Source organism: Fulmarus glacialis, unplaced genomic scaffold (genome assembly GCF_000690835.1).
Source record: "Fulmarus glacialis isolate BGI_N327 unplaced genomic scaffold, ASM69083v1 scaffold4698, whole genome shotgun sequence".
NCBI classification, from domain to species: domain Eukaryota; kingdom Metazoa; phylum Chordata; class Aves; order Procellariiformes; family Procellariidae; genus Fulmarus; species Fulmarus glacialis.
The window spans coordinates 2,939-20,658 of record NW_009228786.1 but is presented as its reverse complement, the minus strand read 5'-3'; the positions used below and the strand labels follow the sequence as shown (position 1 = coordinate 20,658).

General features: G+C 38.1%; 1 protein-coding gene across 1 annotated transcript; it reads left to right on the top strand.

Moving 5' to 3' along the window:
• Positions 1-134: 134 nt before the first annotated feature.
• On the top strand, positions 135-17,223 carry LOC104072114 (nucleoprotein TPR-like; the record flags this gene model as incomplete). Its single annotated transcript, XM_009583588.1, has 18 exons — positions 135-383; positions 1,143-1,204; positions 2,125-2,333; positions 2,645-2,917; positions 3,729-3,877; positions 4,741-4,824; positions 6,710-6,910; positions 8,235-8,366; positions 8,912-9,002; positions 9,479-9,663; positions 10,387-10,455; positions 11,633-11,727; positions 12,372-12,478; positions 13,268-13,363; positions 13,550-13,706; positions 15,218-15,336; positions 15,873-15,971; positions 16,965-17,223. Coding segments are annotated over 18 exons (2,433 nt in total), but the record flags the coding sequence as incomplete, so codon positions are not given.
• Between the last annotated feature and the right edge of the window lie 497 nt (positions 17,224-17,720).

Here is a 17,720-nt window from a genome sequence, read left to right as displayed (position 1 = left end):
TGAATAGAAAAATCGCATGTGAAAGTTAAAATTACCTCTAAGAGCTCCTTTGATAGCTTAACATTTTTAAAATTTCAAAATGCTTCAGTAACCTATTAAAACAGACGGGTATTCAGCATGCAGAGACTTAGTAGGCAAGTTTACATGGCAAGACTGAATTCTTTCCTATTCAATTAGGTACGAAAGAACAGCTAACAAAAGAAAATGAAGAGTGGAAGCAAAAGAGCAGTTCATTAGAAGAGCAGAAGACTGAATTGGAGGTGCGGATGAGTGCACTCAAATCACAGTATGAAGGTCGAATCTGCCGTCTGGAAAGAGAACTTAGAGAGCAGCAAGAGCGACACCATGAACAGCGAGACGAGCCACCAGAGTCTACAAATAAGGTACAAAAACCTTTTAGCTAGCTGTGTGAGAGGAAGCAAACAGCTTCTGTGTCTCATGACTGAATGAGAAAAACAGCTGTCAGTACGAGCACCATTGTCCAACTTGGTTTGTTTTTGTGTATACTGTAGTTAATACTCAGGACTACTTTACGTGAAGGTGTTTTTTCTAAAGATCTTAAATAGCAGATGGAAATTCTTGTCATAGGAATCCTACACTTTTTAAAAAAAAAAAAAAAAGAAAAAAGAAAAGAAAAAAAAGAAAATTAAAAAATATCAATGAGCCCAACAAACTATGCACTATTCAAGTTCCACTGTCCCCTGATTTTGGAAATATACAAGTTGGCTTTAGTAAGGATTCAGAACTTAATTTAAAACTTATTTCCTGCCATAGTCAAAATTCCCAGTGCTAACAAGCATACAGTTATATCATTCACTGTGAATCGGCCAAAGAACTGTTTGCACTCTACTCTCTTGTTTTTGTATTTTTATCCATGCGTTCAGTATAATGGGTTCTAGCTGCTATTGTCTCAATAGCTTCAGAAAATACCTGAGAAATTACCGAATTGGTTTGCATACTTGGTATGACCGGTATGATTTGTTTTGGAGAATTTGCAATGATCATGGAGTCTGACTAGGTATGCTAACAAGTCTGTTAGAGAAACGATTGTTAGTAGAGATCTGTCTGCTGAAGTATTTTACCAAATTGCTCGCTCTGTTTCATATGTACGTGGCATGATGCTTCTCTTTCTTACTTAATAGGTCCCAGAACAGCAGAGGCAAATCTCACTCAAGTCTACTCCAGCTTCAGGTGAAAGAGGAATGTGAGTTGAAGGGTTTGGGGGTTTTGCAGAGTTTCTGTGGTTGGTGTTTCTTGGTTTTGTCTTTATCTACTTGCTCTTCTGTTTAGTAAACCACAAGCTTTTCACAATTTTTCTTAAGCAACTTTGAAGATACTGATTGACATCAATATGTTCCTCTTGTTTTCTCAGCTACATTTGATCAATAAAGCTTTTAAGCTGTTTAATTGTCATATTAACCACCAGGAACATGGTATCTGGGAAACAGAAAAGATTTTTAAAAAATGTTTCAGACTTCAAGATTCTTGAAGTTGTACAGATTTGATTGTTACCTTTAACCTTTTTGGTTTGGGGGGGGATCTTTCTTGTGCAAGAATCTCAAACATGAGAAACGGACTAAATAGGTGATAACTCTGACAACAGATAAAATAGTCAAATGACTAAGCTCTAAAATGGGAAATATGACTGTATTACTAAGTTTAGATAACAAACTCCTTTTCAGTTTTTATGACAGCACCCTTTTGAAAGCAAGGCTTTCAAAAATGCCTGTTAATATTTGGCAGATCTTTGCTCTGTATTGAGTGAATCAGTTAGTTCTAATGTAAGATGTATTACTCACTGTAATAAAGACCCAGGACAGCTAATAGTACAAGCTACGCACTGCTCCTTTTGATGTGCTTATAGATTTCTAGTTGATTACCTTTGAAGAAACCTGTCAAACCTCTAAGCTGGACAGAATGCTACTGATGGCATAGTGTGTCTTGTCTTTTTTCTTTTTTAACTATAAACAAATTTTGGAAGACAATTCATTATGCCCTTGTCAGGCTTTTAAATTTTAAACCTTTAAAAATTAGTATTTCTGGCTATGATAATATATGTACATTTGGTATGTTTAAAATCTGCTTTCTGATCTACCATGATGAAACCAATATCCTGTTTTTCAGTGCTAGCACTTCAGACCCACCAACAGCAAATATTAAACCAACTCCTGTTGTGTCAACTCCAAGTAAAGTGACTGCTGCTGCAATAGCTGGGAATAAGTCTACTCCAAGAGCCAGTATCCGTCCAATGGTTACTCCTGCTACAGTCACTAATCCTACCACTACTCCAACAGCCACAGTTATGCCTACAACACAGGTGGAGACTCAGGAAGGTAAGCATTTTAGTATAGTATAAGGATCTACAGTAATCATAAATGCTACCTTTGCCTTGAAATCTTGGTAATTATTAGTTTGAAAGTTCCTCAAATAGTTTTATTGTCCCTGCATCTCTTTCAATATTGCACACTTATGACCACTTCTGTTGCAAAAAAGTTCATGATTCCTCAACTGAAGACGGGTATAAGCAGCGTTAACTGAATCTGCAAAACATTGAGTCTGCTTATTTAGGGCATTCTGAAATGGGGAATGTGAACTGTACTAGATAATATGAAGACAGTTGAATGTGCTACTGTTTGCCTTTCAGCTATGCAATCAGAAGGACCTGTGGAGCATGTTCCAGTCTTTGGAAGCACTAGTGGGTCTGTGCGTTCCACCAGTCCTAATGTTCAGACATCTCTCTCTCAGCCCATCTTGACTGTTCAGCAACAGACGCAAGCGACTGCTTTTGTGCAGCCCACTCAGCAAAGTCATCCTCAGATTGAGCCTGCTAATCAGGAGCCATCCCCTACCATTGTAGAAGTTGTACAGAGCTCTCAAATGGAGAGGCCCTCCACTTCTACCGCAGTGTTTGGCACAGGTTGGTTTTATTTTATAGGCCTACCTTTTTGAATAGTTCCTTTTAAGTAGCGCCATTTGGACCCTTGTCAAACCAGGCCTAACTTCAGCAAAAGAATTTGCTCTTTCCCCCCCCGCCCCGCCCCTTAGTTGATTGCATGTCTTACAAATTTCTGAGGTTAGGCTCCTTTCTTGAGCCTTCAGAAATGGCACCTCTGAAATGCTGTTGTCATTGCATTCCTTAAAGCAGAAAATAAAAACTCACATGTTTATCTATTCAAAGCAGCATTGGGGTTTAATACATTAAACCTTGCTGCCTGTTTCCATGGTACTGTTGGAGCAAGGTTAATTTTAGGAGTCATGAGTAAGCTACTTACACTGGAATATAAAATATAGAGAACTCTAAAGCTACTCAGTGTGATACACTGTTGCACATCTGTTTGCCCTATATAGCATAGATTTTGGTGTAGAACGTTTATTCCCCAAAATACGCTTTTGTAAACTACTTTTTTTGTTTCCCAGCTGATACTCTGTTAAACTTTTAGGTGTGCTTGTCAGAAGCAAAGGTGTTGTAAAAAATATTTTAGTTGTACCCTGAAGCTTACATTTGGGGTCAATTAGGTTGTGAATATCGGTCCAAGAGCAAAAGACTTGTTACAAAAGGGGCTGACGTTTTTATGTCCTAGGAAATGGCACAAGGTGATCCTATCTGATTCTATTTGTTACCATTCAATGCAGAAAAGGAGATGATCTTCCAGAGCAAAATACCACACCTTTTGATTTTCTGTTTTGTACATTTGTTGTTCTGAAAATAACTGAGAGGCTCTTTTAAGTTTCAGCTACCCCAAGTTCGTCACTGTCTAAACGTCCACGAGAGGAGGAGGAGGATAACACTGTGGAAAACTCAGACCAAATTTCAGAGGAAACAGTGGATGTACCTCTTCCAAAGAAACTGAGAAGCATACAGAGAGTTGGACCTGAGGTTTGCAAGAACATAAAATGCTACTACTTAATCTGTCCCTTTGGAAGATTTTAATGGGAAGAACGAGTATATTATTTCAGAGCAAGTCAGTTAATTCTTAATGTGACTTTTTAAACTATTGGGGAGGAAGCAATTATGTTTGGGTATCATAAAAGGCAGAGGTTATACCAGTTGCAATGAATGATGCAAATCTTAATGAACTGTAGGATGGAAAAGAGAGGGCCGTATCCTATCATTGAGGAGAAGGAAGTTAAAACATTTTTCTATGTGGTCTGGAAGGTCATTATCTACAGTTACCTGGAATAAAATACAGTGTACTTGAGGAAATGCCAGGGAAGCAAAGATGAGTTCCATGGAAAAGTGTACAGGAGATGCATGTGAAATATTGATGTGAGGGAACTGGGATGAAAAAAAGAATGAAGTTGAGACAGAACCTCACAGCAGGCAACTCATGAATAATGTTAAGGAAGTCAGTCGTTTTATTAACTCTGTACGAGAGGGATGTTGCATAATGGAAAAGGACAAGATTGTGTAAGAACATTATCACTTAATTAGCTGAGAGGTTGGAGGTGGAGTGGGAAACCTTGAGGGTTCTTTTTTGGTCCTGAAAAGATTTAGAGACACTGAGGTCCAGCGGACTGGAATGGGGAAATTGTATTTTTCCAGGGCAGAGAGATAAGATGTTAGATAAAAGCAGAGCTAAGGAGTAATAGTAAAAGGGGAACAAAATGTTGCCTGTGATCTTGGTGGGAAAAGGTAATTTTTTAAAAAAAGTAAAAAAAAAAAAAACCTCAAACATGTTAAAGAACCAAACTTTAGGGCTAATGATGTGTTTTAAATGAGAAAAATATATGTTCTTTCAGGAGGAAGTAACAGCAGAAGAGAGCACAGATGGGGAGGTAGAAGCTCAAACATACAATCAAGACTCACAAGACTCAATTGGAGAAGTAAGCATATTTGAAAAGAAAAAAAATCTTCATTTCAGCAGAAATAGCTATCTTCTTTCTTTTTTCCAAACTCTCAGTATTTTTAGAAGTGAAATCTCAAATCACATCCTGCAATTTTCCAATGGAAACCACTTGCAACCTTTTAAAGTTTAGACTTGCAATGTTCAAGGATAGAGACTCAATTTTTATTGCACTCTACACATACCTATATAAGTAACATTCAGAATATTAATGAAGCTTTACAATTTTGAATAGTAATTCAATGTGTTGTTTTAGAAATCCTGGTATCCTTAAGCCCAGTTTTATATAGTAAAACTGAGATGTAGAGGTTAAATGAGTCACAGTCTTAAAATGGAATTGGAGTTTTCAGTTCTTCGCTTACTCCTTTGGAGTACTTTTCTTTGCCTTCTGGCTTTTCTTTTACAGAAAGATCTGACAAATCCTTGAGCAAACATAGTATTAGATGGGTCATGAAGTGATAAACAAAGGGAAAAAAGTTGATTTTGTTCTAGTTCTGTAAAATGCCCATTGTAGCTGTGTTAGGAAAGCCAAATAAAAGTGAAAACCATTAATTTAATCTCCTTTTACCTCACAAATGAGCAAAAGTGTTATGGTAGTTCCCTAACTTGGCAAAACCTCATGTTGAGGTGTGGAATCTATTTTCTTTAAGCAGTGGTGGGTACTGAGTCTTCAGACAGGCATTTTTCCCCTCATATCCTTCACATGTTTAGAAGGTATGACAAACATTTCTCTCCCCATTAAATCCCAGCTGTGTGCTTTCTATTCCATAAGCATCTTTAAATGTTTTTTTATTAACAGTTCTAGTACTTAATGTGATTATTTGAATTCTGCTGGTAGACAACCATTAGCAACATTAAAGTGACACGTTCTTCAGAAAACGACAGAACCTAGTTATCGTACCTAAACCAAAAGTCTTGAATGCTACAAAATGTGTGTGGTAGAATCCCAAATACTTTTTTTTTTTTTTTTTTTTTTAAAAAAAAAAAAGAGGTTGTGGGGGACTTTGCCTGATGCATTATTTTTCTGAACATTTCTAGTCATACTTGTCAGATTCCGTTCAAATGTTTTGAATATACATAAGTGCTTTGAATATACATATGTGCTGAATGGAAAGAGAACTATTTGCTAGCTCTGTGTCTGGCTATCCCGTGAATTGCATTACTGTTCCTCCAGACCAAAAGAACTGTAAAACAGCAGCTCAGAGTTCATGCTTAGAAGAGAGATGGTTGTTCCTTGATCCTGGAGAGACTTTTAGTTGTGTGTAGTTTGTTTGCTGACAATCATCTGTAGCATTCTCTTTTGTCCTCTCCTGTCTTGGTTAGTTATTAAGAAACAGCAATAACTAGTGTTTTTCTTGTTTCTGTTCTCATTGTCCCATCAACAGTCTTGTGCACTGACAGTAACTGCAGTGTTGGTGGTGTGCTCAGAGAGTGCCGCTCTAAGTAAGCAGGCAATTGTTCCGGCTGGATGTGCAGTAATGGCAGAGTGCTTCCTCAGCTGTCAACAATGCTCCCTGTATCTGTATTTGCTTATTGTGCAGGTGATGGTGATAGCTCCTTGCTTATCAGAAATAGATGGGTAAATATTTAGACAGCAGCTTTTTGTGGATGTGCATTCAAATGCATCATATATGAATACAGTATCCCTAATAATGGCACCCATCCCAAATCAGATTTGGAAGTGAAGGACAAAATACTTGTACTTGTGTTGCAGAGCAGGCCTCATTTGGTCGAAGTTGAGAGCTAGGAGTGGAAACAGGAAACTCTTAGAAATACAATGGACACTTTCCTGAAGAACATTATAAGAATTGTATATGCTGCATTTCGTTTTGTTTCTTCTGGTAATTTACTTTTATCTTTTACAGGGTGTTACACAGGGAGAGTACACTCCCATGGAGGATAGTGAAGAAACTTCCCAGTCTATCCCAATAGATCTTGGACCTCTTCAGTCAGATCAACAAAATACTTCTTCATGTCAGGATGGTCAATCCAAGAGAGATGATGTCATTGTAATTGATAGTGATGATGAAGACGATGATGATGAAGAAAACGAAGGCGAGCAGGAAGTATGTATATCATGGAATCTCTTTATTTATGAACTACTCTATTTATGATTTTGTCTTTGATCAGATGTAAAGGTCACCTGGCAGGTGAATTTAATCAAATTTTCTTTTTTGACTGTATAAATAGTCTGTATTTATGTAGCCTGAACTTCTAGTGTTTCAAAGATACTTGCTGATTCAGCTTGATTTTTTTGAAGTCAGGAAATTCCACAGTGCCTCTAGTTTATCTGTGACTATTCAACATACAAGGGCAGCCTCTGTGAGGAGAGGCTGGGGGCTGCCCCATGCCGGACACAGCCTATTCCAGCTGGCTCTGCAGTGGCCCCAGTGCAGGACACAGCCGAGCCCATCAGCTGGTGAAAACATATGTCAGAAAGGGCAAAACGCTGTGTTAGTGTGAGGAGGGGGGAAAAAAAAAGTGAGAAACAATCCTGTGAACACCAAGGTCAAAGAAGAATGAGGGGAAGGAGGTGCTCCAGGCATTGGAGCAGATATTCCTTGTAGCCCATGGAAGAGACCACAATGGAGCGGATATTCCCCTACAGCCTGTGGAGAGGAGGATATTCCCTGGAGGAAACTGCAGCCTATGGAGAAGTAGGCTCTACTGCTAGGAGCTGGGGGCCCGTGGAGAGGAGCCAGTGCAGGAGCAGGTTTATCCTGATGGACTGCAGCCTTTCAGTGGGAAGGACTCACTGCTGGAGTAGTTCTTGAAGGACTGCAGTCTATGGAGGGGACCCACACTGGAGCAGGAGGAAAAGTATGAGGAGGAAGGAGTAGTTGAGAGAAACTGTTATGGACTGACCGCAACCCCCCATTCTTTGTCCCCTCTGCCCTGCTTGGGCTGGGGGAGGAAGAAGAGGACTTGGGAATGAGGGAGTGAAGTTGAGCCTGGGAAGAAGAAGGGGGTGGGGGGAAGGTGGTGTAGTTTTTGTCTTTGTTTCTCACCATCCAACTCTATTTTTAATTGGCAACAAATAATTTTCCCTGAGTTGAGTCTGTTTTGCCCATAATGTTAATTGGTAAGTGATCTGCCTGCCTTTATCTTGACCCTCAAGTTTCTCCATTGTATTTTCTACCCTTGTCCTGTGGAAGAGGGAGTGAGGGAGTGGCTGGGTGGGTGTCTGTGGCAGCCAGCCAAGGTCAACCTACCAAAGCAATTGAAAAATACGTGTCCTCTGTGGATAATAAATGCTGAACATCTTCAGAAAGAGATCCACAGGCAGAGGTGGTCTATGTACCACAAAGTGAAGTGTACCACTTTAAGATTTGAAATTATTCCACTACCTTTTCCACACTTCCTTAAGGCTTTTTTATGATTTTGTCATAGGACTATGAGGATGAGGAAGAGGAAGACGAGGATGATGATGAAGACACAGGGATGGGGGATGAAGGTGATGACAGTAATGAAGGAACTGGTAGTGCTGATGGTAATGATGGGTATGAAGCAGATGATGCTGAGGTGAGATTTGTACCTTTTTTTATAGTCTGTTAAATTTCTTGGAATAAATTGGTATTGCATCTGCAGAGATTTGAATAGTTGAAAGAGAAAATCTTAGTATGAATTCATCCCAGAAAATTGAGGCTGCTAGTAGATGATAGTAATTTCTGCTATAACTGGTGTTTTCACAAGAAAAATCAACTTTGAATGTTCAAAAGGGCTGAATGAAAATGCAAAGTACAGGAGCTAGCAACACATATTGTAGTTGCAAAGCTAGTAAGGCACTTTCTTCAAAAGCTGGATATTTCACTATTATTATTAAATGATGATGGCTGCATTGTTCACGTTTGTGTGCGTACAGATACGCAAAACTTCTGAAATTTCACACAGTTGTATACATTTACCTGATTCTGTAGATTTACCTGATTTGTATCTACAAGTATTTTAAGATTTTCATGTATTTTACTTTGTTTACTTTCTGAATCCTTTTGTACTGCTTTTATATTCTCTTTACAGCCTATAAGTTGTTTAGTGCTAAGTCATACTATGTTTATGTGGTTTTTTAGGGTGCTGACGGTACAGATCCTGGAACAGAAACTGAGGAAAGCATGGGAGGAGGTGAAAGCAACCAGAGGGCAGCAGATTCTCAAAACAGTGGTATGGTTATTCCATGTTTCTTCAAAGTTTGTGTCTGTAAGGGGGGAAAATGTAGAAGCTGGTTTGCATGTGTTAAAATGTGCACTTAAAAGTAAGGATATCAGGCGAAATGCTAAAGACCATTGTAACCTGAAATGTAGATTCTTTTGAAATGTTATTTTCTGGATTTATTCTACATTCCTTTGAAAACCCTGCAAGCTCTGGTTGCTATGGAAACCGCTGTTGGTGGCTCAGTAGATTAATCTCTCTCTAAATCAGCACTTGAATAATCAATAGTTTGTTTCGGTGCTGGTGTTGACGTAGCTGGCACAAGTCCTCTTTTAAGTGATTTAAATAACAGTACTGAGCTGTCCCCACTCTTGCAAGGGTAACAATGTCTGTGTTAACATAGTAGCAGAATTTGAAGACTTACCTTCATGTTTTCAACTCAGTTTGGAGGGTGCGGGTTTACTCCTCTATACTTCTGTATGTTTTAGGAGAAGGGAGTACAAGTGCTGCGGAGTCCACTTTTCCTCATGAAAGTTCAAGAGAACAGCAGCCGTCATCGGCCTCGGAGAGACAGGCCCCTCGGCCCCCACAGTCACCACGCAGACCACCACATCCGCTGCCCCCACGACTAACTATTCATGCTCCTCCTCAAGAACTGGGTCCTCCAGTACAGGTATAAACTATCTTTAGCAGTTCAGAAGACTTTTAAAAAATTACTGTATGATTTCTTCTAAATAAAACCTAAGTACTCTGCCTGTTGTAAAAATGGATTACATCTATTTAGCATCCTAAAAATGGTAGCTGAGCAAACTGACTTAACATGTCTTGTCCTGCAGATTATGGGTGGACAGGGAACATTAAAAGCAGTAAGGCCTTCATCATGGATTTGTATCTTGAAGTTATTATACCAGTGTTGTTTCAGTCAGTGACTGCTGATATTTCCACTACAAAAGTTGTTCTTGAACAGGTTGTAACTCAGACAGATTGGCAGGGGTTTTTATTAGTCTCTGCCTCTGAATTCTGCAAAAATATCCGGACTGAAATTATGCTTTACCATTAACTTGTTCCGAGGCTTGGGGCCACAATATTTCTGTGTTCAAGTTTTCTGTCCTCAGTAGAAAGTTGAGTAAGATAGTAATGTTGTTTACCCAGAGTTTAAACCTACATCACTATTTTTCGTGGTTAGACCAGGCAGCAGATACGAGATGTGGAGTAGCTGCTGCCATGGTCTATTCCGTAGGAAGGTATGACGGCTGTACGGAGCAGTGTTGCACACTGACATGTCATTGTTACACTTACTCATTTAGCCACTATCCTTGGCTCTGATTGAACAATTGTATGTTATTAGAATTCCACGAAAGCATTCACACTACTTCATTTTTTCTTTACTATAAAGAGAATCCAGATGACTCGAAGACAGTCGGTGGGCCGTGGACTTCAGCTAACTCCTGGTATAGGTGGAATGGTAAGTATACTAAAGTCTACTACTAAAAACCTGCACTGAGGGAACTTTCATAACTCTTGGGTTTTATTTTGTTTTTTTAAGAAGTCTAGCTGCTGACTTCAGACGTGGTATGGTTTCTGTAGCCTTGCAGATAGTGTAGTATCTTAGTCCTGTTAATTTCTGTATTAATGGAAGACAAATACTAGAAAAGTCCCAGGAAGCTAAAGCTCTTCAAAAGAGTTTGAATTTGTTTTGTCCAAGGCATTTTTAACTACTTGTTTTTAGAATCAGTCTTTAAAGTGGATATATTACTGGGGGGGGGCGGAAATGTTTTCAGCCTCATCCTAGGGGAACAAAGCTAATTCATTTACGCTTTCTGTCTGTCTCCTTCAGCTAATTTTGAACCCTTTATGCAACTTTAACTGTATTTGACAGAACAAATGCAAGTTCAGTGAAGGAGGGGAGAAAGACTGACTGACTAAAAAAGTATCTTTTCTGATGTCAAAGGCATCAGCTCAGTTTTTGATTCTGCTTGGCTTGCATGTACTTGTTGTTCAATTTCTGCTTGGAACTGATCTCAGTACCTACTGATTTTTGCCTAGACAGTAACTGTGCACATGGCAGGGAGTTGAGGACTATTTTGGAGAAAAAGGTTTGAAAGATCTGGGAGAAAGACAGGGAGATGAAGAGAATGCCTTATGAGGGAAGAGAGAGCTGAGGTTTCTGGCAATGTGGGAACAAAGGACACAAAGGACAAAAGTCTATAGGGAACAGATGATCTGATATGTGAAAAAACCCATATGGTAGGTACATTACAGCATTCCAGATTAAGACAGATGATTCTTATCTATTTATGAATGAGTCACCCTAAGATTCCTTTGTAGTCAACAGGGAGATGTGGCACTTTGATGGTATGATGATCTCATGGAGCAGATGTCTAAAAATCCTTTGAAAGATGGGTGCCCTGCAAATGTATGGGGTTTGGTTTGGTTTGGGTTTTTTTTTTTTTTACCATCTGTAAGGGTGATGTATATAACTAGCTCAGATTTAGATGCCTCAAATTAGACAAGAATTTTGTTAGAGCTAAATCTGTCTTTGTTTTGCTGGACAATGTGGAAAAAGCAAACCAACCTTTAACTTGGCTTGGTAGAAACTGGAAATACATTGTAGGCTCTCATATCAGTCTCTTTTTTTCCAGCAGCAACACTTCTTTGATGATGAGGACAGAACAGTTCCAAGCACACCAACTCTTGTAGTTCCACATCGTACAGATGGGTTTGCAGAAGCCATTCAGTAAGTAGATGTCAAGAAAAAGAAAAAAGGATCTATTTCTTTCTGTTTTTCAGTGGAATGAAAATAAATTCAAATGAAATGAACTTGTGATTGGAGTAACGTGCTAAAACTTGCTAAGTAGTATGATAGATGACTGCATCTACAAATAAGTAATCATTATTTGAACTGCGTATCATGAAACTTATCAGCAAATTAGGAGGCAGATCATCTCCAATGTATTGTAACTTACTGACTTAAGAAGAGATTAAGCAAAAAAACAAAAAAAAGGTTTTTTATTTCATTCCCCCCCTCCCGCCCTGCCCACTAATATTACCAATAAAAGTAGGAAAAGTTATCTCCATTTTTGGATTTGGGTCGGTTCTGGACATGTTCAGCCATCTATTTAAAATTGTGAGAATTCATAGGATGAATAAGGAAAGAATATTCTCTTCAGGACTGTTTTACTGATTTCAGATGCTGTCCAAACAAGTTTCTTAAACTAATTACTATTTAATTAGCAGTAGTTTAGCTGATTTTTATGGTCAGTATTAATTTATGTTGTGTCATGCATAATTTGTTCTCTTGTTCTGGTCAGAAAGTTGCCCCTTCCCCTCCCCCCCATCATTGGAAAAATTGCAGAATTCCTTATATCTTTATTTTGATAGTTCTCCCCAGGTAGCTGGAGTTCCTAGATTCAGATTTGGACCCCCTGAAGATATGCCACAGACTAGCTCAAGTCACTCTGATCTTGGTCAGCTTGCATCACAAGGAGGTAAACCATTTCTGTACTTCCTTTTCCATGGTTGCTAGAGTAGAAAACAAATAATGCAGTCAATAAAATGCAATTCTACTTCAGGCACTTGTTGAAGTGTGGAAACCTGTGACTCTTAAATAATTGTCAGCAGAGAGAGACTAACAGAAAGTAAAAAGGTGTTTCCTTCAAGCTGTAATATTTCCTTTTATTTGTAATATGGTTTAAAAAGTAGAATGCTTCTGTGGGTGGGAACAACAGGCTCCTGAACCAGAGAAGCTGAAATGTTATGTAGGACAAATTGCCTGCTGGACACAAGAAAATTCATTTAAGGAGAAATGAAATATTGAAGGAATGGCTTTTAACTTTAATTTTACTGTTGATTGTAGCTTTCCTGTAGTAAAACAATAGGGGAAAACGGCAAATGCAAAGAAATCTTTGGGATACATCCTTACCTGCTAAGAGACGGCCAGGCAACTTGTCTATATTGTTTTTACTGTTGTCCTGAATCAGTCCCTTTCCCATGCATTCCTGTCAGCATGGAACAGTATGCTGTTCTTTGAAGAAAGCTCACAGCAAAATAATGGCATAAGAAAAGGGTGAAAGTAAAACAAATAGAAATACTTTCATCAAGGTTTTACTTTTCAATAAATTATCATTAGCTCTGGCAGTAAGTCAAAACAGCTTAAAATAACAAAAATCTCCATATTTAAGTACAAATCACAGGATTTCATCAAGTGTACAGAGAAAAGACCATTAATCTGGTTTTTAGCTGGCTGTTTTAATTGTCACTACAACTTTGTGTTGCAGGTTTAGGAATGTATGAGACCCCACTATTCCTTGCTCATGAGGAAGAATCAGGTGGTCGTAGCGTTCCCACAACACCATTACAAGTAGCAGCACCAGGTAAGTGGCAAGACATTTGCAGGCTGAAGTAAAGGTTGTAAACCTTGACTTTCCAGAAAAGAATTAGATTATTGTTGTTACAGAGTTTATTGCTATGTCAGGAGTAGCAATGCCTAAGATTTCTATAGTTTTTCTGTAGGAAATTCAAACTAACTCGATGTTTATTGAACTACCTTTCCTGTACAGTGACCGTTTTTACTGAAAGTGCATCAGCTGATGCTTCAGAGCATGCTTCTCAGTCTGTTCCAATGGTTACGACGTCTACTGGCAATCTGTCCACCACTACAGAGGCTGGAGCTGGTGATGATGGGGATGAAGTTTTTGCAGAGGCAGAATCTGAAGGGTAAACGATGACTTGTTGGGTTCACTAAGACTTGATGGCATGTTAGTTTTAATAATTTGTTTTCATCCAAGTGTGTCTGTGGTTCATTTTCAATTTAACCTCTTCTGGTAGGAAGGACAGTTCAAACAGGATTTAGTAATTTTGTGAAATAGTACAATCTGACCTTTTCGTCTAAACCAAAGATTTTCTTCTGATTTTCTTCTGATTTAACATAGCTAATATAAAAGTCGCCAAGTAAAAGAGATATCTGTATTTTTTCAGAATGCAGAGGGCTCTCTCGTAGTCAAATACTGATGGTAAAGGCCCCAGTTTGAAGGACTGGGGTTTGTAGAATAAAGGCTAAAGCATTCCTGTTTGTTAATAGAGAAAATCACTCCCTGTTAAAAGCAAGCATATATAATGAAGTCATTCAGTTAAGGCAGTGCAAGTACAAAAGATGTAGCACAAGGGAAGGGGTATAAGCAGGTTTGAGGAATTTGATAGACAAATTATTTTGTCTTCCACTTTGCAAGTGCAATTTTTAATGTTTAATAATTGCTATATTTTGTATTATGATCAAATACATTACAAATCTAAAAGGGGGTAGGTTATCATTTTCTGCTATATTTTACTTTTGATTTTTATTGGTTGCATAATAATAAAAGATCACAATTTACCTAAACTTTTATCTACTGATTGCAGGAGGTAAGAGGTTTGGTCATAAGGAAATGAAAATATGCCACACAGTTTTCTTGATGCAGCACCAACTTGGACTGCAATAGTCTGCCTACAAGTAGATAGAGTGTAGGATGGGTATTCTAATGTTAAGGTCTCATATTTGTTTCTTACAAAACCGTCTAATCTTCAGTGAATGAGAAGTAGATCCATAGAGAAACTAAGTGGTTCACAGAACAATCTGTAGTTTGGAACAGGCTTTTAGCTTGATAGGAGACCAAGTCAATCTGTTGCTAGCAGAGAACAGATACTTCCCGCAGTTTATGAGTTTTAGTTACCATCTTCTAACACATACTAATCAAGGTAAATAAAATGTATACCAGAAAGTGAGCTGCATTTAAACTAAATTGAATGTTTATTTTTTTGATTTTTTGTCTTTTGAAGACAAAATAACTTAGGTATTGCACCAGTGAGGGATCTTTAGGCATAACCGGTCAGTGTGGTCCCTCCGCTTCACTCTTCCCCTGTCTAAACATACCACCATCACGTTAGGTTTTTTAGTTATTGTTATTAAATAGGTTCTATGACCTCCTCTGAAAGACAATTATTATGTTGAATATGCATCTGGAGTTGGGCTGCATATCAAGGAAATTACATTGTTATTTTTCTAAAAGCCAGAAAAATCTCTCATGATTGGGGCAGGGGGAACAGGAGAAAACAGAATAAAACCAGTGAGAATTTCTGGGGCAAGACATTTGCATATGAAACCTTCTGCTCCAACATGATGCTTTTTTCCCTGAGGTTTTTGAAACTATGAATACGCTTACATGTTTTTCCTCCCCCTCCTTCTTTTCTAGAATTACTTCAGAAGCAGGCCTAGAAATTGATAGCCAGCAAGAAGAAGAATCTGTGCAAGCATCTGATGAGTCAGATCTTCCTTCGACTAGTCAAGATCCTCCTTCTAGTTCATCTGCAGGTACGGGTTAATTGCTGGAAGCAGTTATTTCATACCATTTCATTAAGCATGGGAACTTTTTGGACTGGCATCACTGCTGATAGCCAAGATACACAAAACAAAATAGAACTCGTAGAGCAAGATCATGTTTTGATGCCTATAGTCTTAATGGCAAACAATTTTTACTTGGACCGCAGTAACTAGAGTAGGCCATAGTAAGAATAATGCTTCAAGGAGCCAAAGTTATTGATACTTTGTTGATTCTATCCACTGTTATGTTTGATGTCAGATTTAAAAATATTTTTTCATTCAATTAAATTGTCAAAGAAAAAAATCATTGTTGAGTTACCAATTTACCACGTAGCATAGGTGATGAAAGAAGTCCCAAACTTACTTCTTTTGAGGCTTTTATTTATATCAGAGAATATGTCAATGAAATAAGGATGCACCTTCATAATCTCAAAATAAATTCGAGAGCATAATGCGTATCAAATCATGTAAACATTGAGAAACTACTAGACACAGACATTCTTTCCTGCGTTTCCGCTTCTTCACAGACACAAGCAGTAATCAGCCTAAGCCATTTCGACGTGTCAGACTTCAGCCACCGACATTGAGAACTGGTGTTCGTGGTCGTCAGTTCAACAGACAGAGGGGTAAGCGTTCGTGGGTGCTCAAATTCAGACTCTTTTTCTTTAAAACAAGTTTTTAGTACATTCTTCCTGTGGGGACCATATATGAAGTACTGCTGTGTATGCCTGTGTTTGCTTGTATGACATTAAATAATACAGCATCTCTACCCTAGCTTTCAATACGTTACCGGCAGAGCTCTGTAGTTTCGTTTTAGTATGTTAGTCTGAGCGGTTTTTAGGTAGGCAAACTTTCTTCTTACGTGGCACTTGGTTCTTATCAATGGGGAAAAAGTAAAGTGCAGCAGATCTTAAACTTCACAAATTTTTAAAAGAAGATTTTAAAAAATTATGTTAGGACATAAGTTTAGAAATCTTTGTTTTTAACATTACATTTCAGTTTCCCATTTGGTATGTAGGATTCCAGTTATTATCTCACTATGTCTTACGCTGATTTAAAAAACCAGCAAAAAAAAGTTTATTTAAGTGTTACAGATTTTTGTAATGCAGTATAGAGTTAAACCATGACAATAAATTATTGTTTGCAACTTCTGTATTAAGAAAAATCCTTAGGTGAATTATATTCAGTTTGGCATTATTATAACATCATAGAAAACTTTATAGTAGCATTGAAATACAGGTATCTGGTATTTTAAAGGGAAAAAAAAATGAGGAGGTAGACCTAGGATAGATTTTCTTTCTAGTCTATCCCCGTTTCTTTAATAACAAAAGGGAGGGACTGTCTGATTTCAAATAAAGTAAGAATGCTATACTTGTTCTTTTGGCGCGGGGCCTGAGATAGGATCACAAGCCAGCAACGTTCTTTTAAATGACAGAAGTAGAATGTATCCATGTCACCAGGCTCTAGGGATGAAGGGGGAGCTTGAATTTTACCGGAAAGGAAGTGCTCCACCGCAGTGGCAATTCCTTACGGAAGGATGAAGTATCACACGTACCAACGGTTGATTAAAAGGGTGAAAAGGATTTCTGTTAATGCATTTGTTTTCTTTCCCAACACAGGTGTCACTCATGCAATGGGAGGCAGAGGAGGCCTGAACAGAGGAAATATTAGTTAAATGATCTGTAAAGTAATTACAGCTGTGTATACAAAAGTGCCAGTTTGCCTGTGGTTGCTTTAGTGTAATGAAGCCAGAGCTTAAAGCAGCATTTTATACTTAGATTTGTGTGCACACATTTCAATGTCTTTATTAATAAAATTAGACAAAATGTCAACATTCAAATGGCATCTTTTTTTAAAATCCTCTGCTGTGCATCACTTGCTAGGGCAGTTGTACCAGTCTTTGGATACAGTCTTTCCTGTGAGAGCGGTAACAGGTCTTGCTATTCTTTTGCCAACATCCAAACTGTAGTACCGATCTGAAATGAAGATAGGTCAGAATTAAATTCCACAAACTACAGTTAGTACATGGAAAAAATCTTGAAGTTAAAGCCTTCCTTTTAATTTCATTTAGGCATGAATAACAGATTTTTCATTCCACATATATATATGGAGTTGAGCGGCTATAACAATGAATTTTTGTCCTCAACTTTATTTTTTACATGTCCTTCTTTGTGTTTAGCTAAGTTTTACAGTACTGCTAATAATTGAATCTGTCCCAAGAACAGGGAGTAGGGAAGAATACTCTTATACTGCTAGAACACAGAAATAGTCTTAAGAATTTGGAAATCAAACAAACTAGAAACAAAACAATCCTGCACTGACTACAAAAGTGGGAACTCCGTGGTCCCTGAGTGTGACTTGGCCTACCTTCAGGT